The sequence below is a fragment of the Carettochelys insculpta genome, chromosome 19 (genome assembly GCF_033958435.1).
Source record: "Carettochelys insculpta isolate YL-2023 chromosome 19, ASM3395843v1, whole genome shotgun sequence".
Lineage (NCBI taxonomy): Eukaryota > Metazoa > Chordata > Testudines > Carettochelyidae > Carettochelys > Carettochelys insculpta.
In genome coordinates, this window is record NC_134155.1 from 824931 (window position 1) to 846516 (window position 21586).

General features: G+C 47.3%; 1 protein-coding gene across 3 annotated transcripts in view; it reads right to left on the reverse strand.

Moving 5' to 3' along the window:
• Nucleotides 1-15743, reverse strand: part of PRPF8 (pre-mRNA processing factor 8) — a 29243-nt gene extending 13500 nt beyond the window's left edge. Inside the window, exons 1-24 of one of the 3 annotated variants that reach the window (XM_075013650.1) lie at nucleotides 15616-15743; nucleotides 14901-15014; nucleotides 13188-13356; nucleotides 11092-11256; nucleotides 10787-11005; nucleotides 9881-10093; nucleotides 9464-9589; nucleotides 8671-8776; nucleotides 7484-7674; nucleotides 6992-7111; nucleotides 6717-6906; nucleotides 6185-6304; nucleotides 5701-5835; nucleotides 5459-5588; nucleotides 4815-5011; nucleotides 4517-4723; nucleotides 4266-4429; nucleotides 3762-3888; nucleotides 3398-3590; nucleotides 2815-3002; nucleotides 2334-2572; nucleotides 1425-1571; nucleotides 928-1138; nucleotides 35-151 (exon numbers count right to left, since the gene is read on the reverse strand). In XM_075013650.1, coding sequence (XP_074869751.1) covers nucleotides 35-151; nucleotides 928-1138; nucleotides 1425-1571; nucleotides 2334-2572; nucleotides 2815-3002; nucleotides 3398-3590; nucleotides 3762-3888; nucleotides 4266-4429; nucleotides 4517-4723; nucleotides 4815-5011; nucleotides 5459-5588; nucleotides 5701-5835; nucleotides 6185-6304; nucleotides 6717-6906; nucleotides 6992-7111; nucleotides 7484-7674; nucleotides 8671-8776; nucleotides 9464-9589; nucleotides 9881-10093; nucleotides 10787-11005; nucleotides 11092-11256; nucleotides 13188-13356; nucleotides 14901-15000 — 3774 coding nt within the window. In that variant the 5' untranslated portion in view covers nucleotides 15001-15014; nucleotides 15616-15743. Of the gene's footprint in view, nucleotides 1-34; nucleotides 152-927; nucleotides 1139-1424; nucleotides 1572-2333; nucleotides 2573-2814; nucleotides 3003-3397; nucleotides 3591-3761; nucleotides 3889-4265; nucleotides 4430-4516; nucleotides 4724-4814; nucleotides 5012-5458; nucleotides 5589-5700; nucleotides 5836-6184; nucleotides 6305-6716; nucleotides 6907-6991; nucleotides 7112-7483; nucleotides 7675-8670; nucleotides 8777-9463; nucleotides 9590-9880; nucleotides 10094-10786; nucleotides 11006-11091; nucleotides 11257-13187; nucleotides 13357-14900; nucleotides 15015-15559; nucleotides 15579-15615 lie in introns of those variants that run through there. The other 2 variants (XM_075013651.1, XM_075013652.1) reach the window with 2 other exon arrangements.
• Nucleotides 15744-21586: the final 5843 nt, after the last annotated feature.

A 21586-nucleotide genomic window follows, 5' to 3' on the forward strand; every position in this document is an offset into this window, starting at 1 on the left:
TGGGAACAGCCACATCAAACACCCTCCTTATTACCTTGGTGAAGGTTGTGGAGCCAGAGGCCATGAGTATCTGCCGGACTCGGTTGTGAAATCTCTGCATAGACTCATCATCCACACGAAGAAAGCACTGAGCTGTGCGCTCCTTTGTCACCTGCAACAAGCACATGTGGACGATCAGTTCACCTTAACTGGGAGTCCACTGGCCAATTAATGCAATGAGGTGATTTCCAAAACACGCCTCCACCACCCTTTAAACTGCAGGCATGGATGCACCCACTCCCCTGCAAAGGTGGGAGACTTCTCTGCATTCATACAGCAATTAAGAAGTGAGCAGCACAGCCTTTCTAACCATAAGTCTTCATGCCCACCCACTTTCTAGTTCATGCCAAGATCCATTCACAGACCTTGGATCTTTACTAGACCAGGACTAATCCAAGCAGCCATTTGGCTCTAGGGCAAACACAAACTCTTATTAAGCTTAGCTGCCAATGCTCTTGGTCAGCAGTGCCAAACAGACAGCCCATCAGAGCATTTCCTAAGGGCCACAGTCAGCTTCAATACAACACTCTAATGGCCGATTCGTTAGCATTTGACATATTTACATCATTTTAGCTTACACACTTGTGTAAATAGAATGTTGCACATAGCATCCTATACAAAAACACCTTATCCATCTGAAAGTCTCAATAGAGGTGACTTTAAATCTTAAAATATACAGCATCTTTTGGCTGACATAGGATGGTGGTAAGGTTTATTCAGCCCTCGTGCATAATCAGGTTGGATACTACCCACTAGATCCCTCAGTCGTCATCCCCAGGGCAGCATGAGTCCAGCCTACATTAATGCAGGGCACTGACCACGATCCACTGAGCCCTGAGCTGATTTGGGAGGGACTGCTTTCCCAAGCCCGCCAGACACTTTCCCTACCTCATTCTGCAGATTCCAAACACCATCCTTGTGAGTAAATTCCTCATAGCTGGTACGGCACTTGGGTAAAATGCGGCACTCAAAGCCGCACATATTGAACAGCAGGTTGGGATTGTCCTTGCTATAAACGGACACAAAGCTGTTCTCCCACTGCACTGTGGTGACTGAGCGAGGCAGGCGGTTTTTAATGTCCCAGAATACAGCCCGGCCACTGAAAGGCAAAGAATGTAGTCCGAGTCCAGGCTGATGATACATGCCACTAATGGATGGGTTACTTCTTGAGTCCCTTTCCTCCCACTTGCAGCATCACAGTATGAACACAGCCCATCCCACACCCACCACCCCTCTGACAGGCACAACAGCATGAAGCATGGACAGATCCTGCTGAGAGGAGTGATGCAGCACTAGCTAGTGGTATCTGCAGATTCTAGACTTCTACTGCACAGCTCCCCACACGCCCAACTTCCCCCCACCTCCCAAGATGTAAGATGACTTACAGATTCACATCATGTTTCATGAGCCGCATCCGGGCATCTCGAGGCCAGCACTTCTTGTTGTTGTAGCCCACGATGTTCTCATTGTTGGGATCTGGATGCTCTGTCAGGTAGCGCTGGATTAAGTCCCTTGCTTCATCTGCTGTAAACCTAGAAATTCACATTAAGGAAGGAGTGCATAACAGTATCGAATCCAAAGGGCAAGCGCCATTCAGCTGAAACAGAAAGAGTCCCCTGAAAGCTGGTGAATAGCGAAGTTATGTTTGGGCATCATGCTAATAAATGCTCCATTCCTACATCCTTCTGCACAAGGTGCATTCAGATATTGCATTAGCACAAATACCACACGTTCCTTTGTGCATATTTCTGTCAGATGTCCAATGGTCAATGGCTGCTCACTCCAAAAATCAGAAAGGTTACATCCAGTACATGCTAAAACACATACAGAACAATGGCCTTACTATGCCTGAGCTTTGAAAATCCCATTCACTGCTGTAGCACAGGAACATAATTCAAATGGTGCCAAAAAACAGCTTTAGCAGAAAGGCTGAGATAGAATCAGAGCAATCTCAGCCAAAAGGGTCATGTCTCTTCAAGAGTATAAGTGCTGCTGCAGAGTTTAAAATGGAAGTAGCCCTGCTATGTGCTATCACAACTATTGCACTGCACTCCTGGAGCTAGGTCAAACCTCTCCTTTCCCCACTACAGCTGGCTAGCTGACAGGAGGCAGAATGTGCTGCTGCACCTGCCACCTCATTGCACGTGCTGGAAGGGAGCAGTGATGTTCTTATACTTGGACAGAAGCACCAGAGCCAGGGCTCCATGGATCAGTCCCGCCTGGACTGCACACCCTCTGCTGGCACGCAAGAGCAATCAGCAGAGAAGGGAAGGCACCCAGGCACCAGCGCCTACCTGAAGAAGATATGAATGCGGTCAATGTATCTGCAGAAGAGGCGTATGGGATGGGCCACCTCAGTGGCAATATCTTGAAAGCTGAGGAAGTCATTTGGCATCTGTGGTGGGCCAGCCATCTCACTGGCTCGGTGAAGGCCCAGCACCAGCAGGTCCATCACCAGCCCATAATACTGAACGATGAAGGAAGCAAACTGCAACCCCCGAATAATTCCGTAGGAGTTAGTGTGGTTCATGTCCTGAGGAGAGAGAGAAGAGCTGTGAAAAAAATCAGACTCAATTAAGCCCCCGCAGACCTGTCAAGAGCTACTCCAACAGAGGCTCCTGAGCACCACTGGGGTAGTAATCTTAGCTCCCCAACCCTTCAGCAGCCCTTCTCTCTCATCCTTGTAAAGTCTCAGCATCCCCAAGCAGATGTGTAGACAGGTGAACACTCTAGAGTGCTCCTACCCTTCCCTGCTTCTCACAGGCTAATCATTACCTTGTAGTTGATCACCACGTTGTTCTTAGCCGTCATGTAGTCAGCAATGTTATGATCAACAATGAGACGCAAGAGCCTGTTGAGCAGCGTCAAGTCAATCTTCTCGTACATCTTCTCAAAACGGGACTCCAGCATCACATTGCATTCACCCTCACATGTCTCCCAGACATCCTGCAGATTGTTAATGCCTGAGCGACACAAAAAAAGGAGTTGCACAGTCAGAGAGAACACTGTTCCCTCACTCCATTAGCCCCATCCTAGGGAGAGACAGAACATTATCAAGTTCTCCAATGTCACTCCTTTACATAGCCTAGTCTTTTATTGAAGAACCCTACAGAAAAATGGGAATTAAAGGAGGAATATAACAACCACAAACTTTCAGGGAGGGTGCCCTCTCTGTCTACAAAGGTGTTTTTAATTTACTGAATCCAGCCTCCGGTAGCAGAATAGCCAGCAACCATCAGACACTAAAAGGCAGACGTTTTAACCACTTCAGAAAGGACACCACAGGACCAGGCAGCCAACCCCCACCTCCACCCAAAAGATCTCCTATCTACCATGCAAGACAGATGCCTGTGCTGACCTTGGCACCATTTGTACACCAGCAGCGGAGGTGGTTCAGTGTCAGCAGGTTTGATCCAAGGAGGGAAGAGTCTTCGCTTGTCAGCTTCATACCACAAGTATTGATCCAGATAGGCATCTGTAATCTTCTCCAGGGGTTCAACGTCATAAACAGGAACCAAGTGACTGTAGAGGTCCATGAACTCAATACCAACCTAAGCAATAGGAGACACCAAGCTGGGTTATAGGGAGGACAGAGAAAGAACATGATCGATCCAACAAGATTCTGGGTGAGAATTAGTCTCTGAATGCAGAGGGAGGTAACTCAGTTCAAGGCACTCAAATACTGCTACTGGTCAGTACATTAGTTCTAGCCAAGACATTACCTCTTTAAAGGCTCTCTGAGTCAGAAGGTGTCGTTTGATTCTGGAGAGAGCTTCGTGGGGATTATCATATGCCTGCTCAATAAGACCCAACTCCTCTCTCTGAGACTGATTCAGACGGGATTTCACACTGAAAACAAACAAAAAAAACAAACCCTGTTCCTATGTGCAAACCTCAATAGACAGAATGACAGGTATTCCATGACCCTCAAGAGGAGGTCACAATCAGACTGGACTGTGAGACACCTCTGATTTCAACTCCCCGCTTCTGCCCGTGACCCCATGAGATAGTAGCAACTCTTTCCAGCCATGACAGGAGACTGCATGAAAATTCTAATAAACCACACTAAAAAGTCTCCATAGAATGGCCTAGAGCAATGAGGGTTCCCACTTATCAATAGAAGCTGTTCCTGTGTTCAAAACTTGGATAAGAATGGATAACTTTACAGCTTCAAGGGCATTTTCCATTGCAGGTATCAGGCCCTCAGCAGCTTTTCCTCTCCCCACCTGTAGGCTTCCTTCAGCCTTTCCAAGGCCAGTATGAGCAGCTTGGTGTCATGCTTGTAGGAGAGTGGAGGGAAGGGGATTGGGGAGAACCTCCTGCTTTCCAGCCAGTGCACTGTGGTGGTGTACACTGCGACAGCCTCCTCTGCAGTGATGTATGGGCCATCCTGCAAACAAACCGCAGCACCACGGTCAGCAGCCATCAAACCCCCCTACAGAGAGCCCCAAAGCTCTGAGCAGCACCCCAGCCCCACCTTTAGGTAATTATGCTGCCTCTCCTGCTCAGCTTTCAAGTAAAGCCTGGTCAGCCGACCCAGGTTCTTCTTGCACACAGTCTTGTCCACAGTGGCACCCCGCCGGATCCGCTCTCTGTTGTAGTGAGCTGTGTTAGTCCACCAGTCAGCTTTCGCCTTCACGTATCTCAGGATCATGTTTTCAATGGGAGTTGGCAGCCCAGGCACCTGGGGAGGAGCCACAGAGTTAGACAAACTAGAATTCTCCCCATAACTGAGTGAAATTCAACTGAAATGGAAGGCCATGTGAAGGACTTGCTTTCCAGGGGATGTTGGCTTTCCAGCACCTCCATGCCTCACTCAAGTGCTGCAGGATGGTCCTCGCTTTGTTCTGTTTGATACCCTCTGGCATCATGTCTAGAATGTCATGCATAACTGCAGCTCTCAGCTCCAAGTCAAAGTGAGACTCCACACGCTGCTTTGTTACAGTCTTGGCAACACCCTTTGAGTGTCGGCCTGGAAGAGACAGAGATCACCAGGACAGTGTTATTTTGCTTCCCATCGTAATCTCTAACCACAAAAAATTCTCTAACACAAGACAGCTGGAGTCCAAGCACAGAAATGACACTTCATTCAGGGGAGTGGCATAGAAATGGACTGCAGAAACAGCAGAAGTGAAATGCCCATAGCACCCAATGACACTATGCTGAGGGGAGGACCGTTAACAGGCTATGGACTTCACCGAGAACGCCATTCATCATCAGTTCCTCTTGGAATCTGTTTGGGATCTGGGAAACAATGTTCCCTAAAGAATTAGGAAACTGCTCTCACTATTCACACTTAATTCTAGGTTCCATGGGAAGCGGTTTCTTGGTCAAGGAGGCTGGAGTTAAGAGCTGACAAGGACAGTCTTACCTTCACAACACAAACTTCCTCCAACTCTGTTTCACTTATTGCACATACCTTCAAACTGCCTAGCCAGCAAGTTGCCCAGCCACCGCTCCAACAGTGGGGTAATGCCTCTCATGAAGAACAGCCATACCCTCCAGCCTGGAGCCCAGAAGCCACAGCCAGGACCCTTCCCCACAGGACCCTGAAGAAGAGGGGCACAATAATGGCATGTTACTTAGTAACATTCTAAGAAGCCTTCCCTCTCAACCAGCTGCCCTGGGCCTATCACTAGTGCCTGGGGAAGAAGTACTCACAGTGTTAAATCTGTAGTAGATGAGATGCTTCAGGTCCTTGCACATGCGAATCTGTCTCATGAGTTTGTACTTGTACCTGTACATGCCTGTCAGCTGTCCCACATGGGCAAAGATGTACTGCAATCCATCTGCCAACTGAACAGAGCGTGCACGATGAGGAGATGGCAACGCATGTTACAAAGAAGCACTCTCAGGAAACCCCATTTATTATGCTGCCAGGAGTAAAGAGGGTGACGTTCGGGCTGCTCAGTCCTCGTTATACCAAATTAAATTAGGAATCAAAGTGTGATTAAATTGCCCCAGTCTGAGCTATTCCTTAAATGAGCTTCAGCCCACTCCCAACCCTCTCTCGCAGTGCTCCCATCGCTGCCTCTCTTCTCCAGGGCAGTGCACCACCCAATGGCAAGCATGCATTCCACACAAATCTTCCACCCGTTCATCCCGAGTGAGATCAGGGCCCTTTTTATTACCAAATAAGGCTCACCTGAAATGCATCTACATTTCCCAGTCTGTACTGGACATGGCTATCCACCACCAGTTTGGTCAGACGCAGAACCTCTCGGCACAGATGGAAAGCGTTACCAAAACGAGACTTCTTTCTTTCCTGGGAATGGCAGACCAGAAAACATGGATCAGAAGGCCTACCGCTCTGGGGCAGACAGGCAGTTTCCAGTCATTCAGACCGTTTTGAAAGTAAACAGCTCTTGGTTAGTAGCAATAGTCCTTATATGGTATTTTATCTCAAGGCACTAAAACTAAGCAGCTTGAAAGAAAGTTAACAGGTTAGCTACAGAACTACATGTTTGCCGCACAAAGACCACTCAAGTCAGTTTTCCCCATCGTCTCTTAACCAACAATCCACCCAAATCGCCAAAGAGGTGAGTTCTGCAGAGATACTGGGAAACAGTAGAATAGATGGTTAAGTGTTGCTGCTACTCTAGCTACCTTTACTAGAAAGATTTCTGCAGCACTGGATTGATTGCCTTAGGACTAGCGGATAGGACAGGGACCGGTACCTTAGTGGTGAGGGTCTTGACTGGTTTGAGATTGAAATTGTAGTCCAGATGGAGATAGTTGAGGTTCTTCCTATGGATCAGCAAGTTCAGCATATTGTAACCCTGACGGCACACCTGCAGCCCAACCTCCACCCAGTCCAGCTTTGTTGACTGGAAGAACTTTGTTGCCTTGAAGGAGCGAAATAGGTACCTGGAAATGGGAAGAGATCAATGGAATCAGCTGCATCCCCAAGACAAATGAAAGAGAACTCCCAATAAAACAGGTCATCATTTACCTCTTCTTCTGAGCCTTGGGAGGTCTGTGCTTGAGCGCATTCAGAACATAATACTTCAGCAGCTTCTGGTAGGAGACCCTCACTTTCACAGGCTGCCCCGCTGGGCAGTGCTCTCGGTACCTGAGGACAAAGATCACATGTCTCAGGGCTCCAAGAAACATGCATTCTCATTCCCCAGATAGGAAGCACTGTCCCTCAGAGACAGGTTAGCTAGCAGAAAGCTTGACAAGGTCTCCAGGAGCACTCTTCCCAACTGTGGCTTTTTTTCTCCACCACTTTCTCCCCACAGAATTTGGATGGATAGGAAATTGTACTATTTGAAACCTCTCTACACAACCTCTGTGCTTAAGAGAGCAGTATGGCCCCTGTACCAACCAAGTCAGACTCATCAAGGAGCTGGCAACTGATTTAGTTCCACTATCATGATAGTGCAGACATCTCCCTTAATGCCACAGGCACAAACACCAATGCCTTCCCCATAAAGAATCTTACCAATTCTTGACCAATGGGATGTCTAGAGCTCTGCGTGTCCTGCCAGATCTTAAGTTAAAGGGTCGAGGGGCCCACAGCAGTGCAATCCCATTGGCCGTGTTGTCGGTGTACAGTGGGGTGTCTTTCAGAAAAGGCTCCACAAATTCCGGTAATTCAAACTCTTCGTCATCATCCGGCAAGGGTTCCTGACTCTAGGGTATGAAAACACCAGACATAATCAGCCCCACACTTGTTTCGCTCAATCTCCCAAAAATCCTAACCAAAAAATGAAAATGGGATAGCTACCAATGGCAGAAGAAAAGCAAGAGGAAAAAAAAAACAAAAAAACAGTGCTGATTTACGTGGGGCAAAACAAACGCTACATACCAATGACGGACTCCGAATCAATGCTGATCTCAGGACACAGATCTAGCTCTAGTGGTAACTGAATGGACATCACCCTTCAATGCCCAAGCACACCAAAAGGGCAGACAGTGTAAAAATTTTAAATAATGAGGCAAATAGACGCTATGCTTTAATATACAGACACTAAGGACACAATGTAACACTACACGTGTCAATGGCGCACCTACTCCTGAATACTACAGTTCAATTCAGATTAACTGTAGCAGTAGGAAAGGCCGAGTAGACAATGAAAATCAAGAGTTAAGAGAAATAGTGCAGAAAGAAGTCAGTGAGCAGAGATATTTTTCTCCTGTCAACAGTAGGAGTCACAGTTGTAGTATATTTTGTTTATATATTAGAAAAGTGTAATTTGGTTTCCATGCTTGTAAGCGCTAGGAAGCAGTAAGTGAATCTTTGGAAGAGGCGCTACATCTCGTCGGAAGAGAGGAAGCACTGTAGGTGCTACAAGTCACATTGTGAAATGTGTAGCTGCAGGGTATTACTCAGCAACTATAGGAGTCAAAGAGATTAGGGATTTCTACAAAGGAGTTAGACTCCAGACTCATTTGCGGTGCCATAGAGCTAGTGGTCCTTCTAGGAACTACAAGGTCTGATCACCATTTGGTCCTTTTCCAAAGGCATTCATGCTTCCCTGAGGTATTCATGCCTGACAGTGACAGGCAAGGTTACCACCTTCTTCAGCTGGACACCAAACCCTCAAAGCATGACCTATCTGAGGCTCCACGCCAAAGAGACCCTCTTCCATCACCCCCAGTGCAGAGCATCCCTGAGCAGTAACTCACCTTGACAGAGTGTCGGTGAGATATGGGATTGATCAATGGATCAAAGTAAAATGCAGGCAGGTCAGGATCCTCTGTTTTAATGAAGACCACATTTGGAGTGTGATACCTGCAGAACACAAACATTAGAGCACCAGTTTGATTTGAAATTTTTCAGGAACCTTCTGAAATTTTTCAGGAACTTCATCAAGCAACCATACCCTGTTTGCTCCTTATTCCCAGCTCTTCCCCACTCTCACTGTCACTGGGCTGGGTCATAAGTGCTCTGGAGTAGGGCCAGGGATGAAGGGTTTGGAATGCAGGAGGTGGCTCCAGGCTGGGGCAGAGTGTGGATTCCAGGAGGAAATATGGATGCAGAAAGAAACTCCAGGCTGGGGAAGGGACTCAGGACAGGTTTCAGAGTCCCAGCAACACTTGTGTCTCCCAGGAAACACCTGCCAGGTCCCTTAAGCCCCTAAACACTTTGATGGGCAAGGAGGCTCTGCACATTGCCCTCATTCCCATAGTTGCCACCCCCTCACCTCCCACTGGTTCCCAGCCAATGGGAACTGTGGGGCCAGCACTTGGGCAGGGATCAGCACACAGAGCCCCACTGGCCACTCACGAGGCTAGGGATTGCAAGGACCCAGCAGCCACTTCCAGGAGCCATGGAGAACCAAGCCAACCTGATTTAGTTCTGAGAGAGGAAGGAGTTAATCAGCAAGGCCCACAGACCACAATTTGAGAAACACTGTATTAGAACATCTTACGAGTGTAACAACTCCACACCCTGGCCCACAGTGGATGGTGTACTCACCAGGTCAGGTGTACATGGTGTGGCAGGTTGTTGTATAGGTAAGGGAAGGCAATCTTGTACTCTGTCCTGATTGGCTGTCTGATGATTATTTTATTGATGTCATTGAATTCATTCCAATCTTCATCCCTTCAATCAGAAGATGTTTTTAAATGATTGTGCAGAATGTGACAAGACAAAACTCTTGGATTAAAGATTCAGAGCTGGTGACAGCATAAACTTCTAACCTCCATTAATGGTTCAGTCAAACCTCCTTTATTAAATGATTCAGTCTAAAGAAGCATGTTACCAAGACCCACTAATGCAACTTCAACAGACTTCGATCCACCATCATTTTCCTTGGAAAAGATGGCATACTGAAGTTCCTACCCCAAACCACGTAAGTACTTTTTCCCTTCCCCACCAAAATGCATCACTTACTGAAGGTTAATATCTCGGACCAGAGGCTCAAACTTGGGTCCCCCAGGAATAGCCATGTTCAGAGCCTTGGAAGTGAAGAAGGCCTTCAGATCAAACAGGTAGAAATAGTTGTCATCCACAAGATCTGTCAGCAGCTGATTGGCCAGCCGATATAATGTGGACATCATGGGAAGAGTGAACTGCCACCGCTGGTAAGTAGAACCGTTCACATACCTGCAAAGAGGACAATGTACTGATCTTCACTACTAGAAAGCTACAAAGCTGCTGAAACCCACACCTCTCTAGGAAATCTAAAGGAAACTACCATCTCCCAGGTCCTTCCCCAACAAAAGCAAAGGCTGCATAGTTAGTAAAACCCATTAGAGATTATAATTCAATTCCAGCTGCTACTGACCATGTGCTAAACTCAGCTCTCCCCTGCCAAGATATTTTCTGCCCAATATCCAAAGTTTAGATTTGAATACCCAGGATGACAGACAGCAGCCCAGATGGCACGTAATAGTAACAAAATTTCCTCCAACAAACCAGGTTTGTCAACAGGTGAAAGAGCTTCTGGTATGCTCTAGTTTAAGCATTATGTGCGAAATACCCATCTTCCTGGTAGGATGGACTCAGCTCTTCATACTTCCAGGAAGATAAACCACATTTGATTCAGTTGGTGTACAGAGATCTTCAAGAAAGATCGTAACGGATGGGGGTCCTGCCCACTCTGCATCAACAAGAAAGGTCCCAGACCAATTTTCCTAAGTGTAGAACTTGCTCAGGTGTCCTTGGTAAAACATTTCCCTGTACTTCACATGCCATCTAGTGTCCTGCTCCCCAGGGCTGCACAATTATAGGCAGCTGTTTATACAATGCTTTGGAATTCTTTACAACGAAAAAGTGCTACAAGAAAAGAGTACCCACTTCCTGTTGTCTTTCAATGGCTGATGGTCATAGAACCAATCCAGGACAGGTGCATCTTCCTCAGGGTCCAGCTCAAGCTGTATTGCTTCTAGGGGCTCCACGTCCAAGATGTTGTCAGCATAGTCGAGGGGGGGCTCCTCATCATCAAATGGGGGGAACCTCATCCTTTTGAAGTGACGCCTATCTCTCTTCTCTCGTCTCATCATAATCCACATGGACCTGAGTGGACCAACAGTGGTTGAAACAGCCTGTACAGCAACTGCAGAAGAGATCAACCCTTACGCTCAATTCCTGCAAGTACTTACCCCCACTGAGAGATGTAAACTGGCTCTATGACCCATGGAATCTCATTCACAAAGGAGATTGCACCAGTGATGTGGTACAAAACCGGAACATCTCGTATTTGTTCCCAGGGCATTGGCATGTTCTCCAAGAGCTTTAGGACAGCATGAGGCATGTACTTCAGGGCACTGCAGAAAAATCACGAGTTACAGTCAGTATTCTTACAGTCAATGACCAGTTTCCCCACTTCTCACTGAAACCCCAATTCAAGCTGAGAGACCATTGCAAACTAGATGTTTCAAAGGCTTCCCTGACTAACACAGGATTACAGCAATGACAGGCCAGCTAGTCACTAGACATCACTATTTTGTGTCAGCATGACACGGGTGCAAAGAGAGCCTCCTTGCAGAAGCAGTGACAGATACAGTGAAATGGTTAATGCTAAAATGACAACCCCAACATAGCCATGTGCCTTCATTCTGTACAGTAAGCCTGAAACGAGGTTGAAAGAAAAGAGAAATCCAGGCAGCCAGCCCAGAATTAAATTATTTCTCTTAAATTTTATAGGTAATCATAACCGTCTCCCTGCTCTGAATATCTAGAGCTCCAGATGATTAACAACTCATTTATGTTGCTTTCACCAGCAGTCAGCTAGAGCCAGGCTTTAAATGGGTGCTGGCTCTTCTTTCAGGGGGGACAGTGTGTCCAATTTACAAACCCTGTTATGAGAAGCCAAATGCAAAGCTCTTGCGCATTTAAATGACCTGAGGAACAAATCAACTGCAGCTCCTTACTCCCTCCTTTCTGTGTATTCGCAGCAGAGCAGTTCCCATGGGGAACCATCTGCTCTTCTAACTGCACAGAATTCTAAGTGTTGTTTGGGACTTTCTAAATCTCCCAATGCTCTGGCTCACCACCCGTTTAGATACGTCAAATATGCACAAAATTCACTGGGAAGACTGGCAATTAACTGGTCAAGGGCAATAAGTTCAGCATTGAGGCAACTGGGATGAGAATTCCGTAATGTTGGTGAGATGCTGTGGCCAGGGCAAAGGAAAGACCCATATAGCTAACTGATCAAAACCTTCTCTGTGATGTGCAAGACACCAGCAGGTGTCCACAGAACCCATGCTAAACTGGAATATCAAATCAAAACAGTGATGAGGGGTGGGAAGAGAGAAAAATCCAATATCTAAGAATTACTATGTATTCCTATAGTGATTGGTTAACTTGAAAGGGAGCATAACTATTTACGTGTTTAGAACTTGAGGCTCTATTTCTATGAAGGTTCTTCCAAAATTAATGGATCACCCAAAGACTGTTCTGCTGTGGATCGGCAAGGAAAGTACTTCTGAAAATGTTAACTAGTTTGGCTAAAACAGTCAGTGAACTACCCTATTCTTCTCAATGGGTGTTAGCTCTGGAGCCTGTCTGCAGGCTCAGGAACTCAGTTACATGTGGAAGAGTTTTTTTTTGTTTGTTCGGGGTTTTTTTTTGTTTTGTTTTTTTTTAAAGCAAAAGCCATAGAGCTGTAAGAATTTACTTGTATTACTGTAGCACATTTGGGATAAAACTCCCTTGTGCTAAGCACTGAGTATACACAAAACAAAAGGATGGTTCTTCTTTGAGATAGAGATCGATATCCTGGGGACACCACGCATCAAAGCAATTCACTTGTCAATGTCTAGGGATTCTGCATATAGCCAGTAGTTAACAATGAACTTGAGTCTGAAGTGCACCTCTTCCATTTGGATCACCCAATCACCGTGTAACAGACATCCTTCTGTCCTCCAAGACTTTTCTTTTAAAAAACACTGCCACGCCACACCCCACCCCACCCCTCACTTCTTGCACTGCAGCATTTAGCAGATTATGGAGAAACAACCTCATCCCTATTCCACTCTACTGTGTTCTTGTTCCACTGAACAGTTACCTCTAGTCCATCTTCCTATCTCTCTCAGTGACCTCTGCTGATCACTGTATTCCTGTAACACTGGTGTATCGTATGGTGCTGCTTACAATTCCATCTCTCAGGAATAGAATACCTGTGACCATACATGCCCTACCCAACACCTTCCTTTCCCTGGACATGGATTAGGATGTTCATTGCTCTACTTACCCCAAATAAACTCGTTTGTCATGCCGAAACTTCCTGTTCGTCATGTCACCATGGTCCCGGATAATTTTTCTCACGTGTTCTGGGGGCATGTCCTCCTTCTGGGCATCCACAAAACCAAACTTCCTCTTCTCGGCATACCGCTTTGCCTGCAACTGCTGCCATTTGCGGGCTGCATGCAGATAAGAACAGACAGTCCATCCCAAACCATAGCTCCAAGACACAAGAGGAGACTCCAAATCTACATGAGCACGTAACTCAATAGACAACAAATATCCATAGCTCCACTAGTAAATTAATGCAAATGCTGTTTTGGAGGAGATAAAACACTTCACACTTCAGGGTTTATACTACGTCTAACGCACCAGGGATCTAAAAAAGGCTCTCTCTCACCTGCCTGACGTTCAATTTTTTAACCTCCCTCTGAGTTATATAGTGCAGGAGACAGGACATAGACCCAGAGGTACCCCAGCCATGATCCAATCAGGCAGTTCTTTAGTCTGTGCAACCACAGCCTTTGCATTAACACTCCTCCAAGTCTCCACGGTGTATTATTGGCCCTGGTATAACTCCAAAGGCGATAGCAAAGGATGGCAAGTAATTTCCCTGCAAACTGGATGCTCATGTGGCCACTGAAGAGATTCAAAACCTGACCAGCTGATTAGCAGAGTACCCACAGCTAGGGCTTTGTTTTTTTACTGGTGGTGCGCACTTGCAAGTGCCTCAGTGCACATGAAAAAATTTGTTCTGCCCACAGACAGATAAAACAAACAAGCAGATGGAAAAGATTAGGGAGAACATTGGTTGCAAGTAATCGTACGCTATTACTGACGTTTTAACAGCTATAGTATAATATTGTGCACAGTGACACTAACTGTAAAAATACATGCAATTGACAGCAGTCTGCAGGCATGTCAAACTCAAAGCCTAGTGAGAGCAACACAAATGACCACTGACAGCTTTCAAGGGCACCAAAGAAAACGTACTTCTATTGGTAAATCAGCATTGTTTATTATTGATTATATTTTAGATATATTTTATAACAATATTTACAGGTAGTCTTTGAATACAATAATTTTAAATTAAAATTTAATATTTAATATGACCTTTATTGCTTTATATTTTCATTAATAGTTCATAAAATCTGATGTGTAAAATTGTTATTTGCTCATATACAATAATTTTTAATTTAAATATAAATTTAAAGTACTCTACGCCACTGTCAGCTCACAGCCCTGGGGCTGCCAGGGTTCCCCTGGCCCTGGGCAAGTCATCGGGCTGGAACTGCTGGTGGGGCTACTGCCCTAGCCAGCTCTCAACCTCAGGGATGGAGCTGCCAGCAAGACTCTGCATACCCACCAGCTCCCGGGCCACAAAAAAAATTCGATGGGGCCGTATGCAGCCTGCATGTTTGACATGCTTGTTTACGGAAACTCTCACAGGTTGTAATATAATAGTGGGGAAAAGCCACCAAAACACAAAGACAAGGACAAATACTCATTCATTACAAATAAAGTGGAATGAATAGCCTAGTGAGCAGAATACCATGGCTGATATGACATAACTGCAGAATTCCCTTTGGAGCACAGAAACTACCTAGCCTTTGGTTAACTGCTGCATGGACCCAAGACCTGTCACCACAGCCAGGAGTGCATGTGCATGCATACATCTCAACCCCACAAATGCTTCTGAGACAAATCTCAATAGTTCCTGTACCTTTTTCCTGCAGCTTCTCTTCAGACATGTAGTCAGGCAGTGGAGCCAAGGGGGTGGGCACAGGGGCACAGCCCCCACGGTAGGGAAACACTCCAGCCATGGAGAGGCAAGCTACTAACCAGAGATAGGATGCAAGGACAGAAAGACTCAGGTCAGTCAGTGTCTGCCACAGAACAGAAACACTCCTAAAACTCCATTTGTCTTCTCCCATTCCCAGATGCACCAGCATGCACCCCCACCTTCTTCTTCAATCCCCAGCACCCCCATCCCAGCACATCCCACCCTACCACTTCTCTCATCCAGACCTTACCAGTAAACACCCCACCCCCATCTTGCCCACTCCAAAACTGTACCGACACACACACGTGCGTGCACACACACCACCCTGCTTCTCCTCTCAATCCCAACCCCACCAACACATACACAAATGCACTGCCCACCCCAGCACCCCTCCTCCCCCCTTGCCCCAATCCCCGCCCCCAGCACCCCTCCTCCCCCCTTACCCCTCCCCCCCGCCCCAATCCCCACTCCCAGCACCCCTCCTCCCCCCTTGCCCCTCCCCCCCGCCCCAATCCCCGCCCCCAGCACCCCTCCTCCCCCCTTGCCCCAATCCCCGCCCCCGCCGGCGCACCGCCCCCCACTCTGTTCCTACGACCCACCCGCGCCTCTCAGGCTCCTTTATCTAGTCCCGGCTCCCCCACAGCCTCTCGCTTACCACCCGCAATGGCGGCTCCGGAGCGTCGCCCCAGCGCTCCAGGGACCCGGATGGGCTGACGGTCCGGGGCAGAGCGCGGTACCCGGGCCAATCAGCTCTCGGTCTGGGGACGGATAGGCTCTGCAGCCTATTAGCACTTGCGAACCGGCTATCCGCGCGGAGAGTCGCCGGAAAGGGCAGGGCTAACGGGGTCAGGCGCGCGGATGTTCTTCCGTCGGAGACGCGCCCGCCAGGGCTGCGCGCCCCAGTGCCCCGCGCACGTTAGCCGGGAACTAGGGCGGCGGTCCCTCCGGGTGCCGAGTACGGGGCTGGGAGCTGGGCGGAGAGGCGGCTCCTCCAAGCCCGGGGAGCCTGGAAGGAGGCGGCAGCTGCCGCCAGGCGCTCCCCGGCGTGCCGGAGAAAATGGCAGCCGCCGGCGATCCCTCGGAGCCCCGGGGAGGCCTCAGCTGCCCCCGCTCCGCTTCCCCGAGGCTGGGGTCGGGCCCCAATGCGGGACAACGAGTCCCTTGCGAACAGAGTAGGGACGGGACGGGACGCCCTTGTGGCGTCCCACGTACGGACTGTCCTGCCCGGTACGGGAGCGACGGGCACCTGCCGGGAGCCTCACGGTGCCCCGCGTTGGTGTTTGGCTGCGACGCGCCCAGGGTCGCAGGCGGGGCCTTGCCTGCAGGACCCGCCCACAGGGTGACGGAGGCCACCGGGGGCACGTCCGAAGCCCGCAGCTCGACCCATGTCCCCCCACGGCCAAGCCGCTGTCACCGTCCCGGAGCTGAGCCTGGCCGGCTGCCTGTCTTTTACCCTCCCAGCAGCCGAAGTGGTAGGGCCCCAGCAGGTGCGCACTGCTCCGGGGCAGCCCGTGGGACAGGCCGTTGCCTGAGCAAGCCACCCCCCTGCTGTCCAGTCCCCACCTGGCCAGCCAGGCTCAGCCCCCAGAGCTGGTGAATGTGACCACCGCGGCTAATAGCTAGCACGCAGGAGGAGAACCCAGCACCTTCGCTTTGAACCCAAATCTCAGCCCTTCACAACATCCCTGGCAACAAGTTCCACCCGTAAATGTGTGTTAACATGAGAACAGCCATCTTGCATCACTACTGGCCAGGCTACCCTAGTACCCTGTCTACTGACAGCAGCCAATGCCTGATGCCCTGAGAGAGTCAACAGAACAGATAATCGTTGAGCGAGTCCTTTCCTGTCATCCATTTTGAGCCTCTGACAAATAGGGATGAGGGACACCATTCCTACCCATCCTAGCTAATAGCCATTGATGTACCTAACCTCCCTGATAAAGGCCTGGTCTTCACAACATCCTCTGGCAAGGAGTTCCACAAGTTGATGTGTACTGTGTGAAAAAGCAAGCAAGCAAACAAAAAAAAAAACACCTGCCTGTTTGTTTTTAGCTTACTACCTAACAATTTCACTTGGTGACCCTTTAGTTCTTATGGGAACAAGTACATAACTTTTCTATATTCCCTTTTTCCACACCAGTCATGATTTTATAGACCTCTATCACAGTCCCCCTTAGTCTCCTTTTTAATAAGCTGAAAAGTCCCAGTCTTTTAAATCTCTCCTCGTATGTCAGCCCTTCCAAACCCCTAATCATTTTTGTTGCCCTTTTCTGAACTTTTTTCTCTCAAGGTTTTTTTCAGATGAGGCGGCCACTTCTGGACACAGTATTCAAGCTGTGGGCATGGATTTATATAGTGACAGTAAGATATTCTGGGTGTGTCTACACTTCGAAGTAGCCAGCACAACGTCGAAATAGCATGCATCACGTCTACATGCGCCATGTGCTATGTTGACATTGAAATCGATGTTAGGCAGTGAGACGTCGAAATCGCTATTCCCATCTGGAGATGGGAATAGCATCCTACTTTGATGTTCAACGTCAAAGTAGGGTGTGTGTAGATGATCTGCATCTTGCTACTTTGAAATAGCGGGGTCCTCCATGGTGGCCATCAGCTGAGGGGTTGAGACACGCTCTGTCTAGCCCCTGCAGGGCTCTATGGTCACCGCATGGAGCAGCCCATAGCCCAGGGCTTCTGGCGGCTGCTGCTGCTGCAGCTGGGGGTCCGTGCTGCACGCACAGGGTCTGCAACCAGTTGTCAGCTCTGTGGATCTTGTGCTGTGCAGGGCAAGTGTGTCTGGGAGGGGCCCTTTAAGGGAGCGGCTTGGGGCTTTGCTGGCCCCTGATTTCAATGGGGAGTGCTTGTGCATGTGGATGCTCCACATCTCCTTCCGGGACAGCTCCTTTCGATGTTCCCCGTCGCTACTTTGACGTTGAACATCGATGGCACCAGCCCTGGAGGACGTGTAGACAATATGCGTCAAAGTAGCCTATTTCGATGTCCTAACTTTGAAATAGGCTACTTCGACGTAGTGTGCTAGTGTAGACGTAGCCTGTGTCTACCCCTTTTTTAATGATTCCTAATATTTGGTTTGCTTTTTTGACAGCTGCAGCACATCAAATGGATGTTTTCAGCAAACTATCCACAATGACTTCAACATCTTTCTTGAGTGTTTATGGCTAAATTAGTCCCCATTATTTTGTATGTATAGTTGGGATTATTTTTTCCAATGTGCATTACTTTACATTTAACGTTAAAATTCATTTGCTATTTTGTTGCCCAGTCACCTAAGTTTTGTGAGAGATGTTTGAAGCTCTTCAGTCTGCTGTAACCATCTTGAGCAGTTTAGTATCTTCAGTAAATTTTGCGACCTCACCCTTTTCTCCAGGTAATTTATAACTGTGATGTCCAATACACTTCCTGTTCACCACATGGCAAAGGGGACACTGTAATGTGGAGAACCAACTTGTTAGAGCCATGCACATGAAGTGCTCTCCACCAGCTCTGTGCACCCACTTCACTATTTGGTGAAACAAGCTTATAGCGGCAGGGGTGGCTCCTCCTGTGGCTTCACCCATGGGGAGAGGTCATACAGCACACACTGCTCAGCTACAGCCATGAGGTGGCTCCAGAAGCAGCTCCAGTGAGTCACTGGCAGTTTGCACAGGGGAGAGGATGCCACGGTGCGGGTGTAGCAATCCATAAGTTTCTTTTGGACACACTGATTTAGAAAGATATTAAACAGAACTGGTCCCAGTACAGATCCTTGGGGAACACCACTGATTACCTCTCTCCATCCTGAAACCTGACCATTTATTCCTACCCTTTATTTCCCATCTTTTAACCAGTTACCAATCCATGAGAGGACTTTCCTACTTACCCCATGACAACTTACTTCAGAGCCTTTGGTGAGGGATCGTGTCAAAGGCCGTCCGGAAATCTTAAGTACACTATATCCAGTGGATCCTCCTTGTCCACATGCTTCTTGACCCCCTCAAAGAACTCCAGCAAATTAGTAAATCATGATTTCCCTTTACAGAAACCATTATGACTTTTTCCAACAAATTATATTAATCTGTGTGTCTGACAATTTTATCCTTTACTATTGTTTTAACTAATTTGCCACATACAGAGGTTAAGACTTACTGGTATGTAATTGACAGGCTCACCTCAAGAGCCCTTTTTAAATACTGATGTCACGTTAGCTATCTTCCAGTCATTAGGTACACAAGATGATTTGAAGGATTGGTTACAAACCACAGTTAATAGTTCTGCAATTTCACACTTGAGTTCTTTCAGAACTCTTGGGTGAATCCCTTCTGGTCCAGTTAAGTTTAGCAATTTGTTCCAAAGCCTCTTCTAATGATGTCTGTATCTGGAACACTTCCTCAGATTTCTCACCTCCAAACAATGGCTCAGGTTTGGGAATCTTCCTAACAGCCTCAGCAATGACCTTCTCTGCAACGACCTTATAATTTTTGAATACTCCTTTAGCAGCTCGTTTAGCCGTGACACTTCTGACACACTTGAAGCATTTTCTATACCTTTTTGAATGTTTGTCTAGCTGTTCTTCAAATTCCTCCTTGGCTGTCCTTATATTTTTAAACTTAATTTGACAGAGGTTATGCTCCTTTCTATTTTCCTCACTAGGATTTAACTTCCACTTTTTAAACAATGCCTTTTTATCTCTTACCCCTTCTTTTACCTGGTTAAGCCAAGCCACAGTGGCACTTCTTTAGTACTCTGTTTTTTTTAATTTGGGTTATACATTTAAGTTGGACCTCTATTTTGGTATTTTTGGAACATTCCATGCAGCTTGCAGGGATTTTACTTTTGGCACTGTACCTTTTAATTTCTGTTAACTTCATTTTTGTGTAGTTCCTCTTTCTGAAATTAAATACCACAGTGTTGGGATGCTGTGGTGTTTTTCCAACCACAGGGACTTACAATTTTATTACATTATAGTCACTATTTCCAAGCAGTCCAATTATATTTACTCCTTGGACCAGATTCTGTGCTCAGTTTAGAACTAAATCTAGAATTGCCTCTCCTGTGGATTCCAGAACCAGCTACTCAAAGAAGCAGTCATTCAAGGTGTCAAGAAACTGCCTTTGCATGCTGACATGTACCCAGTCAATATGGGGATAGTTGAAATCCCCTGTAAATTTTAAGTGTGATAGCCTCTCTAATCTCCCTTACCATTTCATGGTCACTATCACTAGCCTGGTCAAGTGGTCAGTACTAGAGCCATACTACTATATTGTTGTTAAAACATGGAATTACTATCTATAGGGATTCTATGGAACATTTTGATTCATTTAAGATTTTTACTTTGATTCTACACTCTTTCACATATAGTGTCACTCCCCCACTAGCCTGACCTGTTCTGTCCTTTCAGTATATTTTGTACCCTGGTATTAGTGCATCCCATTATTTGTCCTCATTGTCCAATTGCATTGTGGGAAGTATGCCCATGTGGGTGTTTCAAACAATGAGAAGGGGTAACCGGAACAGCACGGAGTATCCAAGATATAAGCATAACAGGCATTTGTACAGAAGCATTGTTTTGGGGTCTTATCTGTGCCTTGCTTAATGCTTCCTACCATTCTCAACTTTTTGACTGTTGCTGCATCCTGAGCAGCTGCTCACCAAGAATTATCCACTGACTCTACCAGCTCTTTCTGGAGCCATAGGCTCTAAATGAGCTGATATCATTGTGTATGAAAAAGCACTCAAAACTCACAGACACACTAAGAAGTCTCAAGCATGGCTTCACCCGTATTGTTCCTTTGTGCTGATGTGTTCATTGTGGGGAAAAAAAACACCAGAGAGGAAATGCAGCCTTGAGGCTGAATGCCACCTCTCATCCCCATGTGAGCTTCAGCCTTAGGACAGGGAGTGAATCAGCCCAATAGTCTCCTAACTGACTGAGCGGCCCAGCTGATTAGCAGAGTGCCCACAGCCAGCAGCATGTGTTTCTATTGAGGGTACACATCTGCACATCTTGGTGTCCATAAAATTTATTCCACCCATGGATGGAAAAAAATTAGAAGAAAAACTGGTGTGAGGGGTAGGGAATCAAAAAAAAAAAAAGCCTCCTGTATGTTGCTGCTGCCACCTCTGGGACTGAAATCCCATAGGCCAGTGTGGAAGAAGATGCTGCATTGTGAACAAGAGGGGCTGGAGGGAACCAAAACTGTTTCAGCTCAGTTATTCCCCAGAAACAAGAGGGCTAGATCTGGCTCCCAGCAGTCAGTGCCACACTGTAAGAGTCTGGGCACAAGTCTGAGGCAGATCCCAAACAACATATCCATGCAAAGAATTCCTTCCAGAACTGTTCCCTATAGAACACTCATGTACAATGGTACCTACCAGAGCCCGAACCCCAAGTAACATATACCAAAGGAACCATGTGCCAGCGCCACCCCTGAAGAGTACATTTGCCAGAATACATGCCCATAAAATTGCTTCTCATAGCCAACCCCTGTGGAACATGCATTATGGCACCCCAGAGCTGCTACTCCATGCAGCATGCACACATGCAGCAGGATTTGGCCATAAAACCACCCCTCTCAGAAGCAGGTGCTTCTAGAAAGCGTGGCTAAAGTACAAGGGTCACACTTCCC